At 43.2% G+C, this 25,417-nt stretch overlaps 1 protein-coding gene across 4 annotated transcripts in view; it reads left to right on the top strand.

Annotated features, from left to right (window-relative positions):
• Positions 1–25,417, top strand: part of LOC148000808 (uncharacterized) — a 77,747-nt gene that overhangs the window by 26,450 nt on the left and 25,880 nt on the right. Inside the window, exons 3-8 of one of the 4 annotated variants that reach the window (XM_087586778.1) lie at positions 2,130–2,250; positions 5,438–5,623; positions 7,349–7,561; positions 7,908–8,086; positions 12,370–12,652; positions 13,116–13,794. In XM_087586778.1, the coding sequence (XP_087442904.1) occupies positions 2,130–2,139 (10 nt within the window). In that variant the 3' untranslated portion in view covers positions 2,140–2,250; positions 5,438–5,623; positions 7,349–7,561; ... (1 more) ...; positions 12,370–12,652; positions 13,116–13,794. Of the gene's footprint in view, positions 1–2,129; positions 2,251–5,437; positions 5,624–7,348; positions 7,562–7,907; positions 8,087–12,369; positions 13,795–25,417 lie in introns of those variants that run through there. The other 3 variants (XM_087586777.1, XM_087586776.1, XM_087586775.1) reach the window with 3 other exon arrangements.

The following is a 25,417-nucleotide window of genomic DNA, read 5'->3' as shown; positions in this document are numbered from 1 at the left end:
GGAGTGGGAGTGCGTGCTTGTAATCCCAGCACTTGGGAGGCTGAGGTGGGAGGGTTGTGAATTAGAGGCAAACTGGGTTTCACAGAGAGTTCCTATCTCAAACCAACCAAAAAACAAACATACTGTTTTTGTTCTCTTTGTCTTTTTTTTTCTCTTCTCTCCCATCTGTGTACCCCAGAGGTCACTCTAGTGATGTTCCTCAGGAGCTATACACCTTGTTTTCTCAGAGTGAGAACTGGGACCTGGGGTTTGCTCAGTAGGCTGGCTAGTAGGCTGGCTGCTTGGTGAACCCTGGAATCCTCCTGTCTCTTATTCTCCAGCCTTAAGCATAACAATCAATGTACCACATCCCTGTCTTATTTCACATAGGTTCTGAGGTCCTTCATGCTTGCTAAGCAAACACTTTACCAGCTGCGTGCCTCTTAAGTATTGCTACCTCCCATTTAGTTTCTTAAAACTTAAAACAAACAAAAACAAACAAACAAACAAACAAACAAACAAAGGGGCTAAAGTTAGATGTGGTGGTTTGGACGGAAATGGCTCCCATAGGGCCATAGGGCATTATAGGAAGTGTGGCCTTGTTGGAGAAGGTATAGCCTTGTTGGAGGAAGTGTGTCCCTGGGGGCAGGTTTTGAGGTTTCAAGCCTGGCCCAGTGTTACTCTTCCTTCCGGCTGCCTCTGAAGATCTCTCAGCTTCGTCTCCAGCACCATGTCTGCCTACATGTCACAACTAAACTTCCTGTCATAACTGAACATTTGGACTGTAAGCCAGCCCTCAATGGAATGTCCTTCTTTATAAGTAATGGTGCCTCATCACAGGAATAGAGGGCCCAGCCAAGACATCATGATAGAAAACTATGTCTTAGCAAATGTTTCACAAACTTTATTTCAGACAGTTCATACCGGAGCTAGAAGTTCACTCCTGAGACACCCCGGTCACTTGCACCTGTATGAGGTAACATTCTTGTGGAACTTTTATCCAATGAAGTTAGATTTGAAAAAGAAGCAGCAAAGTGATAGGAATTTGGTTATTGAGCTTAAACAATGAAGCACATGATATGATAATCATTAAGAAGAACATAAAGAACTATAGTTTTTTTTCCTTAAATCAATTGAAAAAACAAAATGGGTAAAGTTTCATAATGACTCAAATCTTAGCATGGAAAAATAATAAAAAAAATCCATAAAATGTATCTAAGTTCTGTGAAAGGACAACCGGATTAAAAAATGCATCACTAGATTACAGTCTTTTAATCAAAAGACTCAAAATGAGGATGTTGGTCAGGCAGTCTCAGATTAATTTATGAACTTGGTGTCATCCTTTTGAAACATTATTGATAACTGTTTTAGGATTTTATTGCTGTGAAGAGACACCAGGGCCACAGCAACACTCAGAAAGGCAAATACTTAATTAGGGCTGGCTCACAGCTTCAGAGGTTTGGTCCGTTCTCATACTAGTGGGAAACATTGCAGTGCCTAGGTAGACATGATGCTAGAGAAGGAGCAGAGAGGTCTACACCTTGATCAGTAGGCAGCAGAAGGTTACTGTATGTAGCTTGAGCCCAGAAGACCCCAAAGCCCACCTCCTCAGTAACACACTTCCTCCAACAAGGCCACATCTCCTAATAGAGCCAATCCCTACGGGCCAAGCATTCAAACACATGCATCTATGAGGACCATTTCTATTCAAACCACCACAGTAGCTCTGGGGTGGATAACTGATACATTTGTAAAAATTTTAGATGATGGAACACAGTATCAAAGATGTTTTTGAAAGAATGGCGTAGGTAAGTGTCAATATACATGAAAAAGTATATAAGTTTATATTTATATACAGTATACATGAAAAGGTATACAAGCAACAGTATCCTGGCAAAATTATAGGTGAATAATGAATTGGATAAACTATGAAGATTGGAACAGATTCAAATCAGATAAGAATGTAACATAGCAGTCTATGACTGTTGTAGACTGCTGTCCCTTGAACATAACATCACTCTCATCAGTGCACCTGTGACTATCTGCAAGGGTCCCTCAATGTCAAGCATGTAGATGTTCCCTCATAGAAGGGGCTGTGGGAGGACTGTTGCTGGAGGTTCTAGTCATCCTGTTCTGTGCCTTCATTTTAGCCATGTGTAATCCTGTCCAAGCTACCACAGAGGTGGTCTTAGGAGGTAAACAGTCTGATAAAGGTTAAATGGCGAAGAGCTCTGCCTATGCATCTGTGAGGAAATGGTCGTCTACACTGAGGTGAGAACTTTGTGGGGAGGTTTCTTTGGAGTAATACACTTCTGTAAGTCATCCTTCACCAATGCTCTGTAAGAAAGCCCAATAAATTAATCGGTTTGCCAAACTGGATTTTGGCAGAATCAAACTGTGATCTATCATTGTATTGTATCGGGGATACATAGACATTTGTTCATGTCTCCCTAGGGAAAGTTCATATAAGAGTGAGGTAAGAATGAATGAACCATAGGTAAAGTCTGTACAATCTCCTAGACCAATCAACAAGTCCCTTCTCCTGACTGTCATCTACTTCTGCTTCAGCTTAGTACAGCTCAGTTATCACTTGTAATGTATGCAATGGCTTCTGTGTAAGAAGATATTGCTCAGAGTAAGTGTCAAACTATTTTTAAAATGTGCTTGAAAAACCACAGGAATAGAAAGTGTATAGATAAGTGTGTAGGGATAAAGAAAGGAATCAAATTAAAATCCCGATAAAAACAAAGCCAACGTAAGTTCTAGATAGATGAAAGGTGAAATACAAAATACAGAACTACTAGAGAACTTAGAGAAGGAAGTATTAGCAAATATCAAATGGCCTTGAACCTAAGTATGAGGTTCATCTGAAATTCCAGTACTCAAGAGGCTGAGGCAGCAATTGCAGGATCATGTTTGACACTAGTCTGGTTACTAAGTGAGTTCTGGGTCAACCTGAGCTATAGTAAGACCCCAAATGAAAAAGGGTTGGGGAGATGACAAAGGACATGGGATGGTTAGCTTTAATTGTTAACTTGATGTAACTTAGAATTGCCTGGGATGAGAGTCTCAATAAAAGACTGTTTACGTTGTGTTAGCCTGTAGGGGATCGTGTTAAATGAACTGATGTATTCCAAGTCACTGTGAGCAGTACCATCCCCTAGGTCCCCAACTGTATAAATGTGAGGAAATGAGCTTAGCATAAGCAAACTAACAGGTAAGCAAGCAAGGGAGTGAACATGTGTTTATCCTCTGCTCTTGGCTATGGCTATGTGGAGATGTTTGAAGTTCCTGCCTTGACTTCCATAGTGACTGTAAACTGGAATTGCCAGCTGAAGTAAGCCCCTTTCTCCCTTAAGTTGCTTTCTGTTAGGATATTTTATTATAGCAACAAAAATGAGACTAGAACAGACATAAGCAGTTTCTTTGACCAGCAAGAAATTAGCATGGCCAGTAAGAGTGAAGAAACAGCTGAGCTGGCATTTATGACAAAGCAAACACTAATAATACCATGTCGTCTTTTATCGGTTTGTCAATTATTGGAATTTTAAGCAACAAAGTTACTGTTATGGTTGATACTAGAAAACAGACACTCATTTTCTTACGGGGGTGGTGGTGGTGGTGTAACTTGGCACAACCATTTTGAAAAGTGATTTGCCAATACAGAGCAAAGGATTTGCATGTACATGTTCTTTAGTTAAGTTATGCCACCTTTTAAGAAATTTAATGTTTTTTATTGATTCCTTGTGAATTTCACATCATGCACCCCAATCCTACTTACCTACTCATCCCTTCGTAGCCACCCTCAACCTTTGCAACCTCCTCCCCAGAAGAAAAAAAATCACTGTGGAAGCTGTGGTATGTCCCACTGTGTCCCACAGTGTACCCTTTTGCTCACACTCCTTTACTTGCAAATGTTTATTGCAATGAGTCATTGGCCTGGTTCAAGGCCCCTGCCTTTTACTACACTGCTAATACCAGCTCTTAGTCAGGACTGGTCTGGGATATTCTTTGTTGCAGGATCATGGAGACACTGTAGCTTTGGATCTGCAGGACCAGCTCCTTCATTAGCTTTAGCAGTTCATAGATGGGGAGTGCATTTTAGGGCAAACCAACTCAAAGCCCTGGATCTGAGCCTGAGTAGTAGCTGAGCTGGCCAGCCTGCCAGGTCTCTCACCCTCACACCAACAGGGCAAGATCTCAGTACTGCCCTGCCTCTCAGCTTGCAAGGGTCAGAGCTATCTCTCCTGCTCTCCTGGCTGGCTTTGGGGCTGGCCAGCCCACACCCAAGTCAGGAAGGCTAGCTTTATTGAGCTGCTTGGGCGAGGTGCAGGGCCTGTTTTCCCAAGTTTAGCAGCTGATAAGGGACAGGACCAGTTCTCATGACCTTAGGGCCTAGCTCAGCTTCCAGCCATAGGTGGTGGGGGATGAGATGGGGAGAAGGGCATCTGTTCTTAGTCTATGTCACTGTACAGAAGATAAGTTTCAGGGCCAGTTGTTCTGTGCTCCTTCTAGCCTACTCACTCAAGCCCCCATCATCAGGGTCAGCTCTACTGTGTTGCTCAGGCAAGGGGCAGGTTCAGCTCTCCTGAGTGCTACAGCCAGGCACAGGCAAGGCTTCTCAGCTCTCATGACAAGCTCTCCCTCTTGCAGTAGGTGGTGAGGTGGTGAAGGTGGGGAGGATGTCTCTCCCTTGCCTATGCCACCTTATAGCAGACGACTGGCAGGCCAGCTCTTCTGTGCTTATGTCCTTGGGGCCAACTCACTGGCAGCACTTCCACCCCCACCCTCCACTCCTACAACCTGGGCCAGCTCTACTGTGCTTCCTGGGTGAGGTGCCAGCCTGCTCTCCCAAATGGAGCAACTGTTGAGGGGTGAAGCCAGTTCTCTTGTTCTCATATCTTTAGAGCTAGCTTCCCCACAATGCCAGGCAAAGGTAGGGCTAACTCTGCACAGCCCTCTTACATCAACCCAATCCCAGGTGGCAGCTCAGACCTGAGATGTCTCCTGGCTTTCGGTGGTAACAGATCCCCCTCGCTGCAGGACCATGGACCCAGACACGGCCCTCAGTGATAGCACAGGCCAGGGCCTCTCCATGTTCTTAGGTAGCACTGCCAGCTTCCCACATCAGGCTCTTCTTCTACCCTTGAGTCGAATTTTTCTGTTTCTCTTTCTCTTCATCTCTCCACCACTTACTTGTTCGTCTTAGAGACACCAGGGGCCTCCAGGTGTCACCGCAGACCCTTGGGGACAGGGGTCATCTTGGGCATGGTCTGCCAGTCTGGGCCTGCACAGCACCTGGCTGGGGTCACCTCAGGCTGGCTCTGCCCACCTGAGCCAAGTGTCTCCCAGTTTTATATCATTTTAGTTATGCTACATTTAAGACTAAATGTATCCCTAAAGGAATTAAAGAACAAGTTTTCACTCTTTTTATTTGCTTTATAATTACTTTCCCTAGCATTCTGCCATGATAGCAGAAATCGTGAAAATGTAATTAAGAAATACTGAAGCACAGCAGGAGATTTTTCTGGAAAAGAGAACCTTAAGTAGAAAACTTGATGATCAGGAAGAAATGGGGCTTTGCAAGACTTGACACTGGGCTTAGAACTAAGCGCCCATCACTTCTGATTTATGAAGAGAACAGGTAAAAATTCATGGTTTTCTTGCTACACTATTGCTCTGTCTTCTGGTTTCTACAGTGTTTCCTCTAGGAGACTGATGTTTCCTTACTTTGTTTTTGGAAGGCTTCATGTTATGTGTGCTCATAGGATCCCAGATAGCTAAGACTTGGCACTTAGTGCGGTCATGAGAAGAAGCGGAATGAGGATTCTGTCTTTACTGTTGGCTGTGTGCTGCTCGGGGGTTGACTTGCTCATGTATGTTCAAATCCCTCTGTGAATACATATCTTTGCTGTGATCTTGTCTAGCCAGTGAGGACATGCTTCTTCTGTAGATCTGGACAGAAATTAAACCAGAAAAAGAGTTTCACCCTACATTCAAGTTCTTGGCATTGAGATGTGGCCTCCACTCTCCATATACTCTGTTCCTAAGCCAGCTAGACACAATAGCCCATGATGTCACCATAACTTTATCCGCACTACTCTGAACTCCTTGGGTATCGTGTCAACTGGATGCAATGCTCTCCTTAGGGGAAGAGTGTAAGCATTGGTTACTGGCAGCCCTGGAACCTGTTCTGTGGGGTTCTGAGAACATCTTCCCCAGTAATCTGTGTGAACAGGCAGATGTGGCCAGAGTAAGAACCCTACATTTAAAATCTTTGTTTACTTAATTTTTTGTTTGTGTTTATGTCTGTGGGTTGGATATAGGATCCCCTGAATCTTGAGTTTCAAGCAGCTTTGAGGTAGCCAAGATGGGTGCTGGGAACTGAATTTGGGTCCTTGGGAAGAGCAGCCAGAGTTCCTAACTTCCAAGTCATCTCTCTAGCCTTCAGAACACTAGATTTTTCAGGATCTAAAGATGTGGTTTAAAAAGAGACAATTGCTAAAGATTTAGAGATAACTATCTTTTTAATAAATAAATTCTGTAAATTATTTTGTTACATGAAATAGAGGTTGAATCTTCTATATAGGGTTTCCTTTACTTGGGAGTTGAGTCTCATGTTGATCCCACAACCTTCAGAATAAGTTAAAGTCCTATTATTTTAGTTCTTTTGGAGGCCACAGGGGAAACAAGCTATTTACAGACAATGTAATTTAATAAAATAAAAGCTTTGATAGTTAAATAGCTGTTATTAGATACTCTGTATATTTCAAAGGACAAATAGATAATGTCAGAACATATTTATTACACAAATCTATGCTCATATTTTATTTAGTTAGAGGCATTTATAACCTTAAGGAAAGAAATCACTGGGTTGAAGCATTCATAAACTAACAAACAAATACCCTTGGGCCATGAGTCTACCCACACAAATTGATTTCTAAATAAAGATTCAATTTAGATTTAAAAGTCTTGTGTATACCCAGAGGTATGTATTCCATCTGTAATTTCCTCCCGAGGCTCAGATACCTGTCCTAGTGTTATCAAGTTCTTATTAGTTGCTTCCACATGGGGGAAGCGAAGCTTCAAATCAACAGTCTTGGTAAGAATGTGTGTTGAAGTCACTGCTGTCATCCATCCTGCTTTCTTGCCAAGAGTGAGTCCTGTCCTTGTGAGTCTTTCTACTCTTCTTCTTTCTACTCTTCTAGTTTGTAATCCAGTTCCTGAGTTGTGACACTCTTCAAATAAAGCAGAGAAGCATAGGGATCTTCTTTTTCCTCTAACTATTGCGAAACATCATCATAAGCTCAGATGTTTGTTATGTTGAAAGTTTAAAATGTGCAGACATTGTTTTCACTTTTTTTTTCAGCATCGTAGCTCACTCTCCTCTTCGTGGAGAACAGGGAGCGTGCAAGGAATGCACCAGGGCTGAGCACCTCAGCTCCTGCTCTCTCCCCTCCTGTCATGTTCTCTTGTTTGGACATCTATCTGTGAGAGCATCTGTCTTGTGGCAAGACCCTGTATGAGGTGCTCATTCCCTTTCCTACCTCTCTGAATTCATTAGAAGGCTGTGCTCATCTGGGTAAGTAGGCTTCCTGCTTTGACATCTCTGCAACAATTGGACAGTCTTACTCGGAATCAATCATACTTTGCAGTTTTAACATAGCATTGGAAGAACAGCATTGCTAAACTCAACACAAAGCTTTGACTTTGCCCACCTTCCCCTGTCCTAGCTTCCTTAAGAAAGTGACTTGTGTAGGCCATAACTTAGGATTGTGTTTTTGTGGAAGATGGACAGGACTTTATAATTTCGGATATTGGTTGCCTCATAAGTAGTTGGCTTAGGAAATTCCCACCATGGTTTCTTCTGCTGAATCATCTTCTTTCCCATTGCCAAGCGGTTTCCCTTTCTGTCCTTTTCTCTTCAGTCACACCAGCACTGTTCCTGAACCCTATCTGTTCATGGATAATGACAATGTTCTTAGCAGAGAGTGAACTTCAAGACTGACTCTTCCCTTTGGATTTGCCTGTCTGCCTGGAACGGAAACCAGTGCATTGTATTAGTGAGCTCTCTACAAATACTTGAAGAGTAATTGAATAATAAAAGGTATCATCAATTATTAAGCTATTTGAGTTTTGTTTTGCAAGTTAATAGACAGTTTATCAATTGGCAGTCTTTTCTTGTTTACTCCAGTTTGTACTCTTGTTAATGGGCCTGAGGTCAAAGTAGAAAATAAAACAATGTAAATATTTAAAAGCAGCTGTATTCCTTTAATTTGGAGCCAAAGAAACAGTTCATTCATCCATCAGTCAAGATATTTTGAGCATTTACTTCTTCCTAACAAAGATTCTCCACTTGATCAAGTTAAGTAGACTGTCTGCATGCCCCTTTTAGGCTGACTCACCCTTGCCATTTCTGGAGCCTCTGTCCAGGAGCCCAGGCCCATCTTGGAGGCCGGTTAAGTTTTCCTCCAGACTTTGGTCTCTCATCACCCCAGCTTGCCTTCAATAAGAAACCCATTAGGTCAGCCCAGCAGGGATTTCTTTGATATCCCTTCTCAGTTTTCCATTGTGGCCCTGTCACTTTATTCCTTGGCTATGAGTCTACTGTTAGGCTTGGCTGTATTTGAAGTGAAGCCTGCTTTCTGTCCTGTTTTAACCTCTACCCCAACTGCCATGAATACAGTCTTAGATTTTTAGCCAGGGTTTGTATGTGTTCCTTCACACTACCTGGTATGAAGTGGACAAACCACAAGCTTTTCATGGAGTGCACATTCTAATGTGTGGGGAAATAAACAAGTGTGACACTTAACAAAATTTTCATGAATAAAGAGTTCTTTTAGATTGGTGACTTGAAAAGAGAGCTCCGTTGAGATGCTCGTCAGTCTGAGAGCGAAAAGACAACGATGCTACCTGAGGAGGTGGGGCAGAAAAGAATGTGAAGGGTATGAGGATGGGTGCCATCTTCTGGACATGACCTGGTCCTTCCACTGTAGCTATGGTTACCTGCACACGCGGAAGCCAGCAAGATTAGTCAACATTCCAGCAGGCAGCATTGAGGGGGCTTGATAGGTTACAATGGAAAATAAGAGCATGAAGGGAATGTGTTGGGGAGTGTCCGAGGAGAGCGGAAGCAGGGAGTGGATCAGTATAGATATGCACAAAATTGTCAAAGAATAAAGGTTAAAGAAAATAGAAGACTTAGAGCATTGTGGGGTGATGGTAGTATAGAGGGTGCTGAAGCCAGTGGAAGGAGATCCAGAGCTGCGTGGGAGGGAGCAGGGGAGAAAAGCAATAGCATAGAGAGCAGCCACACAGCCACACTTGCAGCTTTGTAATCTGGGTGTGGTTTGAAGCATATATCATAAAGATTGCTTGCTTAGGCTTAAAACCGTGGCACGCACCTGTACTTCCAACCCTCAAGATGCTGAAGCAGAAGGATTGCAAGCATAAGACCAGTCTGGGCCACTTAGATTAAAAAAACAAAAAACAAACAAACAAACAAAAATACCTAACTTGTTAAATGAAAGAAAAAAAAAGGTGCAGGCATTATCTGAGTTTTCTACATTGGGCTGCCAGCTACTGTTGATCTGAGATACTGTCAGCCATTTTCTCTTTCTTCCCTCTCCCCGGCTGACTGAAAGTTAGGAATTGCTGCTGGATAATACTGTGTTTGTTGTTTCTTTTAAAGCGTGGAGGCTCCGTTTGAGAAACTCCCAGGAAGTAACCAGCCTTTGTGCTTCATCGCTTTTGATTAATTCTGTCTCTCTGAGACCCCTCACCTCCTGAGGGCCTTTCATCACTGTAACGAAAAGATGGGCTGCCTAATTGTTTTCTTTTTGCTTGGATGAGCCTGATCCTTCCTGATAGCAGAGAAATTGAATGCTTCAAGTCATTCTGACAAAGTTTCCCAACCTGGTTATTAATTAAATTAAGTTCATCAGTCAAGTTTCCTCATAGCCTTCTTCCTTTTCTTTCTTCTTCTTCCTCTCCTTCTCCTCCTCCCCCTCCTCCCCCCCCCCTCCTCCTCCTCCTCCTCCTCCTCCTCCTCCTCCTCTCTTCTTCTTCTTCTTCTTCTTCTTCTTCTTCTTCTTCTTCTTCTTCTTCTTCTTCTTCTTCTTCTTCTTCTTCTTCTTCTTCTTCTTCTTCTTCATGGGGTGGGGTTAGGTAATTTTCCATATTGATATTAGTGTATCCAGTAGGTACTCTTGCAGGAGTTCCAGGTTCTTGTGTTCTGGGACAAAGAATTGGACAGAGACACACAGATAGGAGCAGAAGAGAGCATTTACTAGAAAAAGATTGCTTTTAAGGGAAGAGGCAGGTTGGGGGAGGGCAAAGAGAAAGTTCAGAAGTTCAAAGGGCAGATACCGGGCAAAGATGAGGGGATTCATGGCTTAGCTACATAGGGTGGGTTTTCTGGACTAGGTTCTGTTACATGTAATTCTACATACAACTTCATGCATCACATATCTCACTAACTTCTTGAAGACCCAGGATTGTTAGTATTGTAATGAGCCAGGAAGTATTTTGGGACATTCTGGGGTGCCTGTGTGCCCATGCTGTGTTTAATTGGTCAAGGGTCAATGGTTTTAAGCTTCCCTTTTTTGCTAACTTGTTTTTGTCATGTACTAAATTTGTAGGGCTTTGTTTAGGCCTCCCTGACTGATCTCTGTCCTACTCTCCAGCCTTAGTATCTGGGATCTCTAGGGACTCCATATTCTCTCTTAAGTGTAGGTTATGAAAACACATGGACACTATGCTATAGGGGGTTGAGATGTACCACTGTGTTGAGCTGTGGTCTCCATATAGTTCTAAATTATATTAAAACATCCTTTATTTCTATTTTTAAATGATACAGCCATAGAGTATATGTCAAAGCTTATGTAAAGAAATTAAGTTTCTGGTTCCTTAACAGTGCCCTGACAATTCCTTCCAAATAGTTTGTGCCTGTCCTATGTGCCCTTCCCTTCCCTGGCAGGGAATGAGGTTGGAGAAAGGTTAGAGGCAATTATATGAAGGATGTGATAGATGCCAAACTTTTTGGCATCGATTAGGACTGAAAGTACTCTGGGTTATAGGCTTAAATTACGTTTTGTAGTGCTGTTGTTTATTTGTTCTATTTTATTTTATTTTTTGCATGATAATTGTATAACTTAGAATAGCAAGTGAACTGGTCCAGACCAGTCACCTAGTCAGTTAACAGAGCTACTATAGAAACAAACCTGCTTGGTTTGGGGCTAGTTTGATTCTGTTTAAGAATATCTATCATTAGGGCTTGTCTTAATTAGGGTTTTACTGATGTGAACAGACACCATGACCAAGGCAACTCTTACAAAGGAACAACATTTAACTGGGGCTCACTTTATAGGTTCAGAGGTTCAATCCATTTTCTTCAAGGTTGGAGCATGGCATCTTCTAGGCAGGCATGGTCCAGGAGGTGACAGTTCTACATATTGATCCGAAGGCCACCAGAAGACTGATTTCCTAGGATGGGGCAGGCAGCTAGGATGGGAGTCTCAGGAAGCCTTCCCCCGCCCCTGCCCTGTAGAGGGCTGCAATAACATTCGCCACCACTAGATGGCGCTGGCTTCCATTGCGCCCCACGTGGAAGGCAGAGCTAGACAAGATGGCGCTGGCCTCCGCCGCGCCAGCCGATTTCCTTTCAGGAAGTTAACTGTGTGCGCATGTGCAAAAGTGCCTTCGTGCCAGGTCTTTGCCCATTCCGGGGCATGCCTTATGAGATCATGGGTAAGCGACCAATCAGGTGTGGATGCGCCGCGCTAGGGTGTATATAGCCGCGCCATGCGGGCGCGCGGGGGCTTCTCCTTAAGATATTAATAAAGTTTGGTCGCAGCTAGGATTCCTATGTCCCCGCATGTTTTCTTGCTGGCGAGAGGAAGTGCGAGGGACACTGCCCAGTGACACACTTCCTTCAACAGGGCCACACCTACTCCAACAAGGCCACATCTCCTAATAGTGCCACTCCCTGGGCCAAGCATATTTCAACCACAACAGGGCTAGAGAGCAGATTGACTACTTGAGTGTATTTGTTGCTCTTACAAAGAACCTGGATTCAGTTCCCAGAACCCACATGGTGACTCACAACTGATTGTTCATTCAGTTCCAGGGACCTGAACCCTTTTCTGACCTCTTCAGGCACCAGGTATACATGTGTATGTTGCACATACATACATATATGTGTATTCATATACACATAAAATAAATCTGAGAATATTTACTGTATTCAGAATTGATACAAGAGGTCACTTGTTAAAATGGAAATTTGAAAACTATTGACAAATAAAGACATTTATTTTTAAAATAGTTTCACAGGGTCTATAAAGCTCTGATATTTCTTCCTTTTTCAAACCATATGGTTTTATTATGCAGATACCACATGAAGCACATGAACACTATCAGAAACCTAGAGCACGTCCCTGGGAGTCAAACATGGAAATGAAGTCTCAGGGTTTGGTATTTGAAGAACCAACCACAACGCTGAAGCCTCACCTTGGCCTAAGAAGTTGCTTCCACATCTCTTTCCAGTATCTGGAAGACTTAAACCATTCACTTATTCAGATAAAAAGAGAGCTTTCCAATGCCCTGCATTTGTTGAAGTGATAAAAGTAATTTTTTTAGAATGAGGTAACCCAGACACAAAAGAACACATATGGTATGTACTCACTAATAAGTAGATATTAGCCCCAAAGCCCACAATGCCTATAATACAACTCACAGACCATAAGGAGCATAGAAGGAAGACCAGGGTGTTGATGCTTCAGTCCTACATTGAGTGGGGAATGGACAATTATGGGAGGTGGAGAGGAAGGGGGACCAAGGAGGGAGAAAGGAGGGGGAGGAAATAAGGGTGGCAGCATCAGGATCTAGAGGAGATGTGAGCAAGGTATAGATGGCCAGGAAATCAAACAAAAATATATAGTACGGAGGATGAGGAAGTGGGGATAGCCACCAGAGGGTCTCAGATACCAGGGAAACTCGAGGCTTTCAGGACCCAAAGAAGGGGGCAGGTAGATCCTGTAGAGACCTCCTCCAGCAGGTAGGTACTGCCCCAGGACAAGGGATCGGGACACCCACACACCTCAAAGTTTTTAATCCAGAAATGTTTCTGTCCAAAGGGAGAACAGGGATAAAAAATGGAACAGAGACTGAAGGAAGAGCCAACCAGGGACTGCCCCACTTGGGGATCCATCATATCTGCAGATACCAAAACCCAACACTATTGCCATGGTCAAAGGGTGCTTGCCTACAGGAACCTAATGGGACAGTTCCTGAGAAAGTCTGGCTAGCAACTGACCAATGGAGATGTGGATCCTCGGAGCCAACCATCAGACAGAGCTCAGGAAACCTGGTTGGGGAGCTCGTGGAAGGACTGGAGGAATAGGGGAAGATTACAACCTTATTGGAAGAATAACATAGGCTGGCTTGACTACCCAGTTCTCCCAGAGTCTAGAGCACCAAGAGATCCATGGCTCCAGATACATATGTAGCAGAAGATGGCCTTGCCTGACAGCAATGAGACGGGAGGCCCTTGGTCCTGGGAGGTTTGATACCCCAGTGTAGGGAGAGGCTGGAGGGGTAGGGCAGGAGAGTATGGCTGGATGGGGGAGCACCCTCATACAGGCAAAGGGGAGGGTGGAGGGTAGATGTGGGATTGGGGGCTGGTGGAGGGGTAACCAGGAAGTGGGATATCATGGGATGGGGGATTCATGGAGGGGGTAACTAGGAAGTGGGATATCATATGAGATGTAAATGAATGGAAAGATTAATAAAAAATAAAATAAAAAACTAATTCTGCATACAAAAAAGGTAATTCATCAAAGAAGGTTTAGCGAGCAATCTTTCAGGCTAGGACTTTCTAAACGATGTTTGCATTCCTATAACGAAAGTCATTTGTGACCTTTGAGTAAACAATGTCCTTTGATTTTTATCATGTTTCTGACTGTGTGGGCTCAGATACTGTAACCACAGGGTAAACAGGTGGATTGCAAATGACATATTTTGTTTGTTTGTTTTTCAAGAGCTCATAGACCTTGAACTAATCCTTTTTTTTTTTTTTATTAACTTGAGTATTTCTTATATACATTTCGAGTGTTATTCCCTTTCCCGGTTTCCGGGCAAACATCCCCCTCCCCCCTCCCCTTCCTTATGGGTGTTCCCCTCCCAACCCTCCCCCCATTGCCGCCCTCCCCCCCATAGTCTAGTTCACTGGGGGTTCAGTCTTAGCAGGACCCAGGGCTTCCCCTTCCACTGGTGCTCTTACTAGGATATTCATTGCTACCTATGGGGTCAGAGTCCAGGGTCAGTCCATGTATAGTCTTTAGGTAGTGGCTTAGTCCCTGGAAGCTCTGGTTGCTTAGCATTGTTGTACATATGGGGTCTCGAGCCCCTTCAAGCTCTTCCAGTTCTTTCTCTGATTCCTTCAACGGGGGTCCTATTCTCAGTTCAGTGGTTTGCTGCTGGCATTCGCCTCTGTATTTGCTGTATTCTGGCTGTGTCTCTCAGGAGCGATCTATATCCGGCTCCTGTCGGTCTGCACTTCTTTGCTTCATCCATCTTGTCTAATTGGGTGGCTGTATATGTATGGGCCACATGTGGGGCAGGCTCTGAATGGGTGTTCCTTCAGTCTCTGTTTTAATCTTTGCCTCTCCCTTCCCTGCCAAGGGTATTCTTTTTCCTCTTTTAAAGAAGGAGTGAAGCATTCACATTTTGATCATCCGTCTTGAGTTTCGTTTGTTCTAGGGATCTAGGGTAATTCAAGCATTTGGGCTAATAGCCACTTATCAATGAGTGCATACCATGTATGTCTTTCTGTGATTGGGTTAGCTCACTCAGGATGATATTTTCCAGTTCCAACCATTTGCCTACAAATTTCATAAACTCGTTGTTTTTGATAGCTGAGTAATATTCCATTGTGTAGATGTACCACATTTTCTGTATCCATTCCTCTGTTGAAGGGCATCTGGGTTCTTTCCAGTTTCTGGCTATTATAAATAAGGCTGCGATGAACATAGTGGAGCACATGTCTCTTTTATATGTTGAGGCATCATTTGGGTATATGCCCAAGAGAGGTATAGCTGGATCCTCAGGCAGTTCAATGTCCAATTTTCTGAGGAACCTCCAGACTGATTTCCAGAATGGTTTTACCAGTCTGCAATCCCACCAACAATGGAGGAGTGTTCCTCTTTCTCCACATCCTCGCCAGCATCTGCTGTCACCTGAGTTTTTGATCTTAGCCATTCTCACTGGTGTGAGGTGAAATCTCAGGGTTGTTTTGATTTGCATTTCCCTTATGACTAAAGATGTTGAACATTTCTTTAGGTGTTTCTCAGCCATTGGGCATTCCTCAGCTGTGAATTCTTTGTTTAGCACTGAACCCCATTTTTTAATAGGGTTATTTGTTTCCCTGCGGTCTAACTTCTTGAGTTCTTTGTATATTTTGGATATAAGGCCTCTATCTGTTGTAGGATTGGTAAAGATCTTTTCCCAGTCTGTTGGTTGCCGTTTTGTCCTAACCACAGTGTCCTTTGCCTTACAGAAGCTTTGCAGTTTTATGAGATCCCATTTGTCGATTCTTGATCTTAGAGCGTAAGCCATTGGTGTTTTGTTCAGGAAATTTTTTCCAGTGCCCATGTGTTCCAGATGCTTCCCTAGTTTTTCTTCTATTAGTTTGAGTGTGTCTGGTTTGATGTGGAGGTCCTTGATCCATTTGGACTTAAGCTTTGTACAGGGTGATAAGCATGGATCGATCTACATTCTTCTACATGTTGCCCTCCAGTTGAACCAGCACCATTTGCTGAAAATGCTATCTTTTTTTCCATTGGATGGTTTTGGCTCCTTTGTCAAAAATCAAGTGACCATAGGTGTGTGGGTTCATTTCTGGGTCTTCAATTCTATTCCATTGGTCTATCTGTCTGTCTCTGTACCAATACCATGCAGTTTTTATCACTATTGCTCTGTAATACTGCTTGAGTTCAGGGATAGTGATTCCCCCTGAAGTCCTTTTATTGTTGAGGATAGCTTTAGCTATCCTGGGTTTTTTGTTATTCCAGATGAATTTGCAAATTGTTCTGTCTAACTCTTTGAAGAATTGGATTGGTATTTTGATGGGGATTGCATTGAATCTGTAGATCGCTTTTGGTAAAATGGCCATTTTTACTATATTAATCCTGCCAATCCATGAGCATGGGAGGTCTTTCCATCTTCTGAGGTCTTCTTCAATTTCTTTCCTCAGTGTCTTGAAGTTCTTATTGTACAGATCTTTTACTTGCTTGGTTAAAGTCACACCGAGGTACTTTATATTATTTGGGTCTATTATGAAGGGTGTCGTTTCCCTAATTTCTTTCTCGGCTTGTTTCTCTTTTGTATAGAGGAAGGCAAATGATTTATTTGAGTTAATTTTATACCCAGCCACTTTGCTGAAGTTGTTTATCAGCTTTAGTAGTTCTCTGGTGGAACTTTTGGGATCACTTAAATATACTATCATATCATCTGCAAATAGTGATATTTTGACCTCTTCTTTTCCGATCTGTATCCCCTTGATCTCCTTTTGTTGTCTGATTGCTCTGGCTAGAACTTCAAGAACTATATTGAATAAGTAGGGAGAGAGTGGGCAGCCTTGTCTAGTCCCTGATTTTAGTGGGATTGCTTCAAGTTTCTCTCCATTTAGTTTAATGTTAGCAACTGGTTTGCTGTATATGGCTTTTACCATGTTCAGGTATGGGCCTTGAATTCCTATTCTTTCCAGGACTTTTATCATGAAGGGGTGTTGAATTTTGTCAAATGTTTTCTCAGCATCTAATGAAATGATCATGTGATTTTGTTCTTTCAGTTTGTTTATATAATGGATCACGTTGATGGTTTTCCGTATATTAAACCATCCCTGCATGCCTGGAATGAAGCCTACTTGATCATGGTGGATGATTGTTTTGATGTGCTCTTGAATTCGGTTTGCCAGAATTTTATTGAGTATTTTTGCGTCGATATTCATACGGGAAATTGGTCTGAAGTTCTCTTTCTTTGTTGTGTCTTTGTGTGGTTTAGGTATAAGAGTAATTGTGGCTTTGTAGAAGGTATCCGGTAGTGCTCCATCTGTTTCAATTTTGTGGAATAGTTTGGATAATATTGGTATGAGGTCTTCTATGAAGGTTTGATAGAATTCTGCACTAAACCCGTCTGGACCTGGGCTCTTTTTGGGTGGGAGACCTTTAATGACTGCTTCTATTTCCTTAGGAGTTATGGGGTTGTTTAACTGGTTTATCTGTTCCTGATTTAACTTCGATACCTGGTATCTGTCTAGGAAATTGTCCATTTCCTGAAGATTTTAGGAATATAGGTTTTTATAGTAAGATCTGATGATTTTTTGAATTTCCTCTGAATCTGTAGTTATGTCTCCCTTTTCATTTCTGATTTTGTTAATTTGGATGCACTCTCTGTGTCCTCTTGTTAGTCTGGCTAAGGGTTTATCTATCTTGTTGATTTTCTCAAAGAACCAACTTTTGGTTCTGTTGATTCTTTCTATGGTCCTTTTTGTTTCTACTTGGTTGATTTCAGCTCTGAGTTTGATTATTTCCTGCCTTCTACTCCTCCTGGGTGTATTTGCTTCTTTTTGTTCTAGAGCTTTAAGGTGTGCTGTCAAGCTGCTGACATATGCTCTTTCCTGTTTCTTTCTGCAGGCACTCAGCGCTATGAGTTTTCCTCTTAGCACAGCTTTCATTGTGTCCCATAAGTTTGGGTATGTTGTACCTTCATTTTCATTAAATTCTAAAAAGTCTTTAATTTCTTTCTTTATTTCTTCCTTGACCAGGTTATCATTGAGTAGAGCATTGTTCAATTTCCACGTATATGTGGGCATTCTTCCCTTATTGTTATTGAAGACCAGTTTTAGGCAGTGGTGGTCCGATAGCACGCATGGGATTATTTCTATCTTTCTGTACCTGTTGAGGCCCGTTTTTTGACCAACTATATGGTCAATTTTGGAGAAAGTACCATGAGGAGCTGAGAAGAAGGTATATCCCTTTGCTTCAGGATAGAATGTTCTATAAATATCCGTTAAGTCCATTTGGCTCATGACTTCTCTTAGTCTGTCGACATCACTGTTTAATTTCTGTTTCCATGATCTGTCCATTGATGAGAGTGGGGTGTTGAAATCTCCCACTCTTATTGTGTGAGGTGCAATGTGTGTTTGAGCTTTAGTAAGGTTTCTTTTACGTATGTAGGTGCCCTTGTATTTGGGGCATAGATATTTAGGATTGAGAGTTCATCTTGGTGGATTTTTCCTTTGATGAATATGAAGTGTCCTTCCTTATCTTTTTTGATGACTTTTAATTGAAAATTGATTTTATTTGATATTAGAATGGCTACTCCAGCTTGCTTCTTCTGACCATTTGCTTGGAAAGTTGTTTTCCAGCCTTTCACTCTGAGGTAGTGTCTGTCTTTGTCTCTGAGGTGTGTTTCCTGTAGGCAACAGAATGCAGGGTCCTCGTTGCATATCCAGATTGTTAATCTATTTCTTTTTATTTGGGAGTTGAGGCCATTGATGTTGAGAGATATTAAGGAATAGTGATTATTGCTTCCCGTTATATTCATATTTGGATGTGAGGTTATGTTTGTGTGCTTTTCTTCTCTTTGTTTTGTTGCCAAGACGATTAGTTTCTTGCTTCTTCTAGGGTATAGCTTGCCTCCTTATGTTGGGCTTTACCATTTATTATCCTTTGTAGTGCTGGATTTGTAGAAAGATATTGTGTAAATTTGGTTTTGTCATGGAATATCTTGGTTCCTCCATCTATGTTAATTGAGAGTTTTGCAGGATACAGTAACCTGGGCTGGCATTTGTGTTCTCTTAGGGTCTGTATGACATCTGTCCAGGATCTTCTGGCCTTCATAGTTTCTGGCGAGAAGTCTGGTGTGATTCTAATAGGTCCGCCTTTATATGTTACTTGACCTTTTTCCCTTACTGCTTTTAATATTCTTTCTTTATTTTGTGCGTTTGGTGTTTTGACAATTATGTGACAGGAGGTGTTTCTTTTCTGGTCCAATCTATTTGGAGTTCTGTAGGCTTCTTGTATGTCTATGGGTATCTCTTTTTTTAGGGTAGGGAAGTTTTCTTCTATGATTTTGTTGAAGATATTTACTGGTCCTTTGAGCTGGGAGTCTTCACTCTCTTCTATACCTATTATCCTTAGGTTTGATCTTCTCATTGAGTCCTGGATTTCCTGTATGTTTTGGACCAGTAGCTTTTTACGCTTTACATTATCTTTGACAGTTGAGTCAATGATTTCTATGGAATCTTCTGCTCCTGAGATTCTCTCTTCCATCTCTTGTTTTCTGTTGGTGAAGCTTGTATCTACAGCTCCTTGTCTCTTCTTTTGGTTTTCTATATCCAGGGTTGTTTCCATGTGTTCTTTCTTGATTGCTTCTATTTCCATTTTTAATTCCTTCAACTGTTTGATTGTGTTTTCCTGGAATTCTTTCAGGGATTTTTGCGATTCTTTCAGGGATTTTTACGATTCCTCTCTGTAGGCTTCTACTTGTTTATTAATGTTTTCCTGTGTTTCCCTAAGGGAGTTCTTCAGGTCTTTCTTAAAGTCCTCCAGCATCATGATCAAATATGATTTTGAAACTAGATCTTGCTTTTCTGGTGTGTTTGGATATTCCATGTTTGTTTTGGTGGGAGAATTGGGCTCCGATAATGCCATGTAGTCTTGGTTTCCGTTGCCTGGGTTCCTGCGCTTGCCTATCACCATCAGATTATCTCTAGTGTTACTTTGTTCTGCTATTTCTGACAGTGGCTAGACTGTCCTATAAGACTGTGTGTCAGGAGTGCTGTAGACCTGTTTTCCTCTCTTTCAGTCAGTTATGGGGACAGAGTGTTCTGCTTTCGGGCATGTAGCTTTTCCTCTCTACAGGTCTTCAGCTGTTCCTGTGGGCCTGTGTCTTGAGTTCACCAGGCAGCTTTCTTGCAGCAGAAAATTTGGTCTTACCTGTGGTCCCGAGGCTCAAGTTCACTCGTAGGGTGCTGCCCATGGGCTCTCTGCAGCGGCAGCAACCAGGAAGATATGCGCCGCCCCTTCCAGGAGCTTCAGTGCACCAGGGTTCCAGATGGCCTTTGGTGTTTTCCTCTGGCGTCCGAGATGTGTGTGCAGAGAGCAGTCTCTTCTGGTTTCCCAGGCTTGTCTGCCTCTCTGAAGGTTTAGCTCTCCCTCCCATGGGATTTGGGTGCAGAGAACTGTTTATCTGGTCTGTTTGCTTCAGGTTCCAGCGGTGTCTCAGGCAGGGGTCCTGCTGCTCCTGGGTCCTCCCCCACGGGAGCCCAGAGGCCTTATACAGTTTCCTCTTGGGCCAGGGATGTGGGCAGGGGTGGGCAGTGTTGGTGGTCTCTTCCACTCTGCAGCCTCAGGAGTGCCCACCTGACCAGGCGGTTGGGTCTCGCTCTCACGGGGTCTGGGAGCAGAGAGCTGCTGCGGGCCGGGATCCTCGGGTGTGGGTAAACACAGAACGTGCCCGGTCCTAGAGGAATTCTGCTTCCGTGTGTCCCGAGCTCGCCAGGCAGCTTTCTTGCAGAAGAAAAGTTGATCTTACCTGTGGTCCCGAGGCTCAAGTTCGCTCGTGGGGTGCTGCCCACGGGCTCTCTGCAGCGGCAGCAACCAGGAAGACCTGTGCCGCCCCTTCCGGGAGCTTCAGTGCACCAGGGTTCCAGATTGTCTTTGGCGTTTTCCTCTGGCGTCCGAGATGTGTGTGCAGAGAACAGTCTCTTCTGGTTTCCCAGGCTTGTCTGCCTCTCTGAAGGTTTAGCTCTCCCTCCCACGGGATTTGGGGGCTGAGAACTGTTTATCCGGTCTGTTCCCTTCGGGTTCCGGCAGTGTCTCAGGCAGGGGTCCTGCGGCTCCTGGGCCCTCCCCCACGGACTGAATATATGTTTTTATAGTAGGATCTGATGATTTTTTGAATTTCCTCTGAATCTGTAGTTATGTCTCCCTTTTCATTTCTGATTTTGTTAATTTGGACGCACTCTCTGTGTCCTCTCGTTAGTCTGGCTAAGGGTTTATCTATCTTGTTGATTTTCTCAAAGAACCAACTTTTGGTTCTGTTGATTCTTTCTATGGTCCTTTTTGTTTCTACTTGGTTGATTTCAGCTCTGAGTTTGATTATTTCCTGCCTTCTATTCCTCCTGGGTGTATTTGCTTCTTTTTGTTCTAGAGCTTTTAGGTTTGCTGTCAAGCTGCTGACATATGCTCTTTCCTCTTTCTTTCTGCAGGCACTCAGTGCTATGAGTTTTCCTCTTAGCACAGCTTTCATTGTGTCCCATAAGTTTGGGTATGTTGTACCTTCATTTTCACTAAATTCTAAAAAGTTTTTAATTTCTTTCTTTATTTCTTCCTTGACCAGGTTATCATTGAGTAGAGCATTGTTCAATTTCCACGTATATGTGGGCATTCTTCCCTTATTGTTATTGAAGACCAGTTTTAGGCAGCGGTGGTCCGATAGCACGCATGGGATTATTTCTATCTTTCTGTACCTGTTGAGGCCCGTTTTTTGACCAACTATATGGTCAATTTTGGAGAAAGTACCATGAGGAGCTGAGAAGAAGGTATATCCTTTTGCTTTAGGATAGAATGTTCTATAAATATCCGTTAAGTCCATTTGGCTCATGACTTCTCTTAGTCTGTCGACATCACTGTTTAATTTCTGTTTCCATGATCTGTCCATTGATGAGAGTGGGGTGTTGAAATCTCCCACTATTATTGTGTGAGGTGCAATGTGTGTTTGAGCTTTAGTAAGGTTTCTTTTACGTATGTAGGTGCCCTTGTATTTGGGGCATAGATATTTAGGATTGAGAGTTCATCTTGGTGGATTTTTCCTTTGATGAATATGAAGTGTCCTTCCTTATCTTTTTTGATGACTTTTAATTGAAAATTGATTTTATTTGATATTAGAATGGCTACTCCAGCTTGCTTCTTCTGACCATTTGCTTGGAAAGTTGTTTTCCAGCCTTTCACTCTGAGGTAGTGTCTGTCTTTGTCTCTGAGGTGTGTTTCCTGTAGGCAACAGAATGCAGGGTCCTCGTTGCATATCCAGATTGTTAATCTATTTCTTTTTATTTGGGAGTTGAGGCCATTGATGTTGAGAGATATTAAGGAATAGTGATTATTGCTTCCCGTTATATTCATATTTGGATGTGAGGTTATGTTTGTGTGCTTTTCTTCTCTTTGTTTTGTTGCCAAGACGATTAGTTTCTTGCTTCTTCTAGGGTATAGCTTGCCTCCTTATGTTGGGCTTTACCATTTATTATCCTTTGTAGTGCTGGATTTGTAGAAAGATATTGTGTAAATTTGGTTTTGTCATGGAATATCTTGGTTCCTCCATCTATGTTAATTGAGAGTTTTGCAGGATACAGTAACCTGGGCTGGCATTTGTGTTCTCTTAGGGTCTGTATGACATCTGTCCAGGATCTTCTGGCCTTCATAGTTTCTGGCGAGAAGTCTGGTGTGATTCTGATAGGTCCGCCTTTATATGTTACTTGACCTTTTTCCCTTACTGCTTTTAATATTCTTTCTTTATTTTGTGCGTTTGGTGTTTTGACAATTATGTGACAGGAGGTGTTTCTTTTCTGGTCCAATCTATTTGGAGTTCTGTAGGCTTCTTGTATGTCTATGGGTATCTCTTTTTTTAGGGTAGGGAAGTTTTCTTCTATGATTTTGTTGAAGATATTTACTGGTCCTTTGAGCTGGGAGTCTTCACTCTCTTCTATACCTATTATCCTTAGGTTTGATCTTCTCATTGAGTCCTGGATTTCCTGTATGTTTTGGACCAGTAGCTTTTTACGCTTTACATTATCTTTGACAGTTGAGTCAATGATTTCTATGGAATCTTCTGCTCCTGAGATTCTCTCTTCCATCTCTTGTATTCTGTTGGTGAAGCTTGTATCTACAGCTCCTTGTCTCTTCTTTTGGTTTTCTATATCCAGGGTTGTTTCTATGTGTTCTTTCTTGATTACTTCTATTTCCATTTTTAATTCCTTCAACTGTTTGATTGTGTTTTCCTGGAATTCTTTCAGGGATTTTTGCGATTCTTTCAGGGATTTTTGCGATTCCTCTCTGTAGGCTTCTACTTGTTTATTAATGTTTTCCTGTGTTTCCCTAAGGGAGTTCTTCAGGTCTTTCTTGAAGTCCTCCAGCATCATGATCAAATATGATTTTGAAACTAGATCTTGCTTTTCTGGTGTGTTTGGATATTCCATGTTTGTTTTGGTGGGAGAATTGGGCTCCGATGATGCCATGTAGTCTTGGTTTCCGTTGCTTGGGTTCCTGCGCTTGCCTCTTGCCATCAGATTATCTCTAGTGTTATCTCTACTTTGTTCTGCTATTTCTGACAGTGGCTAGACTGTCTTATAATCCTGTATGTCAGGAGTGCTGTAGACCTGTTTTCCTCTCTTTCAGTCTGTTTTGGGGACAGAGTGTTCTGCTTTCGGGCGTGTAGTTTTTCCTTTCTACAGGTCTTCAGCTGTTCCTGTCGGCCTGTGTCTTGAGTTCACCAGGCAGCTTTCTTGCAGCAGAAAATTTGGTCTTACCTGTCGTCCCGAGGCTCAAATTCGCTCGTAGGGTGCTGCCCATGGGCTCTCTGCAGCGGCAGCACCCAGGAAGATATGCGCCGCCCCTTCCAGGAGCTTCAGTGCACCAGGGTTCCAGATGGCCTTTGGTGTTTTCCTCTGGCGTCCGAGATGTGTGTGCAGAGAGCAGTCTCTTCTGGTTTCCCAGGCTTGTCTGCCTCTCTGAAGGTTTAGCTCTCCCTCCCACGGGATTTGGGTGCAGAGAACTGTTTATCAGGTCTGTTTCCTTCAGGTTCCGGCGGTATATCAGGCAGGGGTACTACCGCTCCTGGGCCCTCCCCCACGGGAGCCCAGAGGCCTTATACAGTTTCCTCTTGGGCCAGGGATGTGGGCAGGGGTGGGCAGTGTTGGTGGTCTCTTCCGCTCTGCAGCCTCAGGAGTGCCCACCTGACCAGGCAGTTGGGTCTCTCTCTCATGGGGTCTGGGAGCAGAGAGCTGCTGTGGGCCAGGATCCGCGGGTATGGGACTTCCGGTAAACACAGGACGTGCCTGGCCCTAGAGGAATTCTGCCTCCGTGTGTCCTGAGCTCACCAGGCAGCTTTCTTGCAGCAGAAAAGTTGGTCTTACCTGTGGTCCCGAGGCTCAAGTTCGCTCGTGGGGTGCTGCCCACGGGCTCTGCATTGGCAGCAACCAGGAAGATCTGTGTCGCTGTTTCCGGGAGCTTCAGTTCACCAGGGTTCCAGATGGAGTATGGCGTTTTCCTCTGGCGTCTCTGAACTAATCCTTATAAGTATCTCAGTGCATTGAACAATTTTCAAATGCTACTTAGAATTGTTCTAGAAATTAGATCTTAGACAATTTGTCATTTTATACAGAGTGATATCTGGATCAAGCTTCTATTTCTTTTGGCTGTTATCCAGATCTTTGGGCTTCTCAAGGGAAAGGATCTTTCTACCACATTGATAAAATACCATGACAATAGCAACTTAGAAAAAAAGGAAAGGATTATTTGGGCATACAGCTCCAAAGGATTAGGACCCTTGATGGTGGCAATAGTTAAGGCAGCAAGAGCTGTATGCTCAGACCTAAGAGCTGACATCTTGAACCACAAGTATGAAGCTGAAAGGGGGAGGGAGAGAGAGGGAGAGAGGGAGAGAGGGAGAGAGGGAGAGAGGGAGAGAGGGAGAGAGGGAGAGAGGGAGAGAGGGAGAGAGGGAGAGAGGGAGAGAGGGAGAGAGGGAGAGAGAGAACTAGAAGTGACACAAGGCTTTTACCTCTCAAAGTCCATTTCCCAATTGGTATAATTCTGTGGCAGGGTTTTCCTCTAATGAATAAAGATTTCAGAGAACCAATCACTAGGCGAGGAGTAGGTGGGACTTCTGGATTGGAGAGGGGAAGTGAAGAGGCAGGAAAAGGTGACTTGCTTTTGGATGGGGAGAGCTTGGAGGACAATATGTATTGAATAAGAGGTCTCTGGTTTAGATGGTGGATCTGCCAGGATTCACCACCAGAGGATTTAACTTAGAATGCCTTACAAAGTAGGATGTTAGTTGCTGTGACCAGCGATTGAGTTACCTGTTGATTCTAAACTAAGTTTGCATGGTATTTTCCTTCATGAGGCTACTCAATTGAGTTCTAGAGAAAGGTATGGTGGTGGGGCACTCCAGTCATCCATGGGAATTTGGATGTGTGAGTCTTGTGTGGCAGTGACCTTCCATGGGAACGTAATGAGTCGGGTGGAGAGATTTCAGAGCTCTGGATCAGAGTCTCCATGAGATGAGAACGTGGCAGGCCTGGCAGTAGCTTGGTGGCTTTTTAAATATTTAATGCAACGTAATTCCTCCATTAAGGCCAAGCCTCCTATACCTACCT

The sequence above is a fragment of the Rattus norvegicus genome, chromosome 15 (genome assembly GCF_021556685.1).
Source record: "Rattus norvegicus strain SHRSP/BbbUtx chromosome 15, alternate assembly SHRSP_T2T, whole genome shotgun sequence".
Classification (NCBI taxonomy): domain Eukaryota; kingdom Metazoa; phylum Chordata; class Mammalia; order Rodentia; family Muridae; genus Rattus; species Rattus norvegicus.
This window is presented reverse-complemented; position numbering and strand designations above follow the sequence as displayed.